This window comes from Onychostruthus taczanowskii, unplaced genomic scaffold, assembly GCF_017590055.1.
Source record: "Onychostruthus taczanowskii isolate IOZ18803 unplaced genomic scaffold, ASM1759005v1 scaffold463, whole genome shotgun sequence".
Classification (NCBI taxonomy): Eukaryota; Metazoa; Chordata; class Aves; order Passeriformes; family Passeridae; genus Onychostruthus; species Onychostruthus taczanowskii.
In genome coordinates, this window is record NW_024502159.1 from 3,058 (window position 1) to 5,104 (window position 2,047).

Sequence of the window (2,047 nt, forward strand, 5' to 3'; positions counted from 1 at the left end):
GCGGCGCTGGGGGGGCGCGGGGGGGGCGCGGCCGTGGCCCGGGAGCGCTTCAAGGTGGTCTTCGCCCCCCTGATCTGCCGGAGGACGTGTCTGAAGGGGCTGTGCCGGGACTCGTGCCAGCCCGGCTCCAACATGACCCTGATCGGCGAGAACGGGCACGCGGCCGACACGCTGACCGGCTCCGGCTTCCGCGTGGGTGAGTGACACCGGGACAGCGATGGGGACAGCCTTGGGGACACCGGGACAGCCTTGGGGACAGCCATGGGGTCAGGGACACACTGACCGGCTCCGGCTTCCGCGTGGGTGAGGGGCACCGGGGGACAGGGACAGCCTTGGGGACACGGGGACAGCCTTGGGGACAGCCTTGGGGACACCAGGACAGAGATGGGGACAGCCTTGGGGACATGGGGACAGCCTTGGGGACAGGCACACGCTGACCGTCTCCAGCTTCCGCGGGGGTGAGTGACACCGGGGGACAGGGACAGCCTTGGGGACAGGCATGGGGACACGGGGACAGCCACGGGGCCAGGGACACGCTGACCGGCTCCGGCTTCCGCGTGGGTGAGTGACACCGGGACAGCGATGGGGACACGGGGACAGCCTTGGGGACAGCCTTGGGGACACCAGGACAGAGATGGGGACAGCCTTGGGGACATGGGGACAGCCTTGGGGACAGGCACACGCTGACCGTCTCCAGCTTCCGCGTGGGTGAGTGACACCGGGGGACAGGGACAGCCTTGGGGACACGGGGACAGCCTTGGGGACACGGGGACAGCCTTGGGGACAGTCATGGGGACAGGGACACGCTGACCGGCTCCGGCTTCCGCGTGGGTGAGTGACACCGGGGGACAGGGACAGCCTTGGGGACACGGGGACAGCCTTGGGGACACGGGGACAGCCTTGGGGACAGTCATGGGGACAGGGACACGCCGACTGGCTCCGGCTTCTGTGTGGGTGAGTGACACCAGGACAGCGATGGGGACAGCCTTAGGGACACCAGGACAGGGATGGGGACAGCCCTGGGGACAGCCTTGGGGACATCGGGACAGCCTTGGGGACAGGGACACACTGACCGGCTCCGGCTTCCACGTGAGTGACACAGGGATGGGGACATCCTGACTGGGTCTGGCTTCTGAACGGGTGAGTGGCACTGGGGGACAGGGATGGGGACAGCCTTGGGGACACCGGGACAGCCATGGGGACACGGGGACAGCCTTGGGGACACGGGGACAGCCTTGGGGACAGGCACACCTTGACTGGCTTCAGCTTCTGAGTGGGTGAGTGACACGGGGACAGGGATGGGGACATGGGGATAATGATGGGGACAGGGATGGGGACACAGGGACAGGGTTGGGGACAGGGATGGGGACACGGGGACAGGGGTGGCTGAGGTGTGGGGACAGCGCTGGGGCTGTGATGAGGATGGGACAGGGAGGGGACAGGGATGGGGACATGGGGACAGGTTTGGGGACAGGGATGGACACAAGGACAGGGATGGGGACAGGGCCAAGGAGGGGACAGGGACAGTGGGGACAGCGGGGATGGGGCTGTGATGGCAGCAGGACTGGGGTGGCACCAAGGGGACAGAGGGACCTGGGGGGGCTCGGGGTGGTCTCGGGGTGTCTCAGGGTACTTGAGGGCGTTTTGGGGGTCTCAGGGTATTTGGGGGCGCTCCGGGGGTCTCAGGGTATTGGGGGCAGTGAGGGAAGCAGGACTGGGGTGGCCCCAAGGGGACAGAGGGACCTGGGGGGGCTCGGGGTGGTCTCGGGGTGTCTCAGGGTACTTGAGGGCGTTTTGGGGGTCTCAGGGTATTTGGGGGCACTCCGGGGGTCTCAGGGTATTTGGGGCGCTCCGGGGGGGCCTCGGGGTATTTGGGGGCACCGCCCGGCGGGGGTCTCTCCCCCGGATTTTTGGGGGCGCCGCGAGGGTCTCAGGGGTCTCTCTCCCCACAGTGGTGTGCCCCCTGCCCTGCATGAACGGCGGCCAGTGCAGCTCCCGCTCCCACTGCCTGTGCCCCCCCAACTTCACCGGCCGCTTCTGCCAGGTC

At 68.1% G+C, this 2,047-nt stretch overlaps 1 protein-coding gene across 1 annotated transcript in view; it reads left to right on the forward strand.

Moving 5' to 3' along the window:
* Positions 1-6: 6 nt before the first annotated feature.
* Positions 7-2,047, forward strand: part of LOC121341318 (latent-transforming growth factor beta-binding protein 3-like) — a gene marked incomplete at its 3' end in the record, with an annotated part of 17,546 nt that continues 15,505 nt past the window's right edge. Inside the window, exons 1-2 of the mRNA XM_041414746.1 lie at positions 7-196; positions 1,953-2,044. Coding sequence (XP_041270680.1) covers positions 133-196; positions 1,953-2,044 — 156 coding nt within the window. The remainder of the gene's footprint in view (positions 197-1,952; positions 2,045-2,047) is intronic.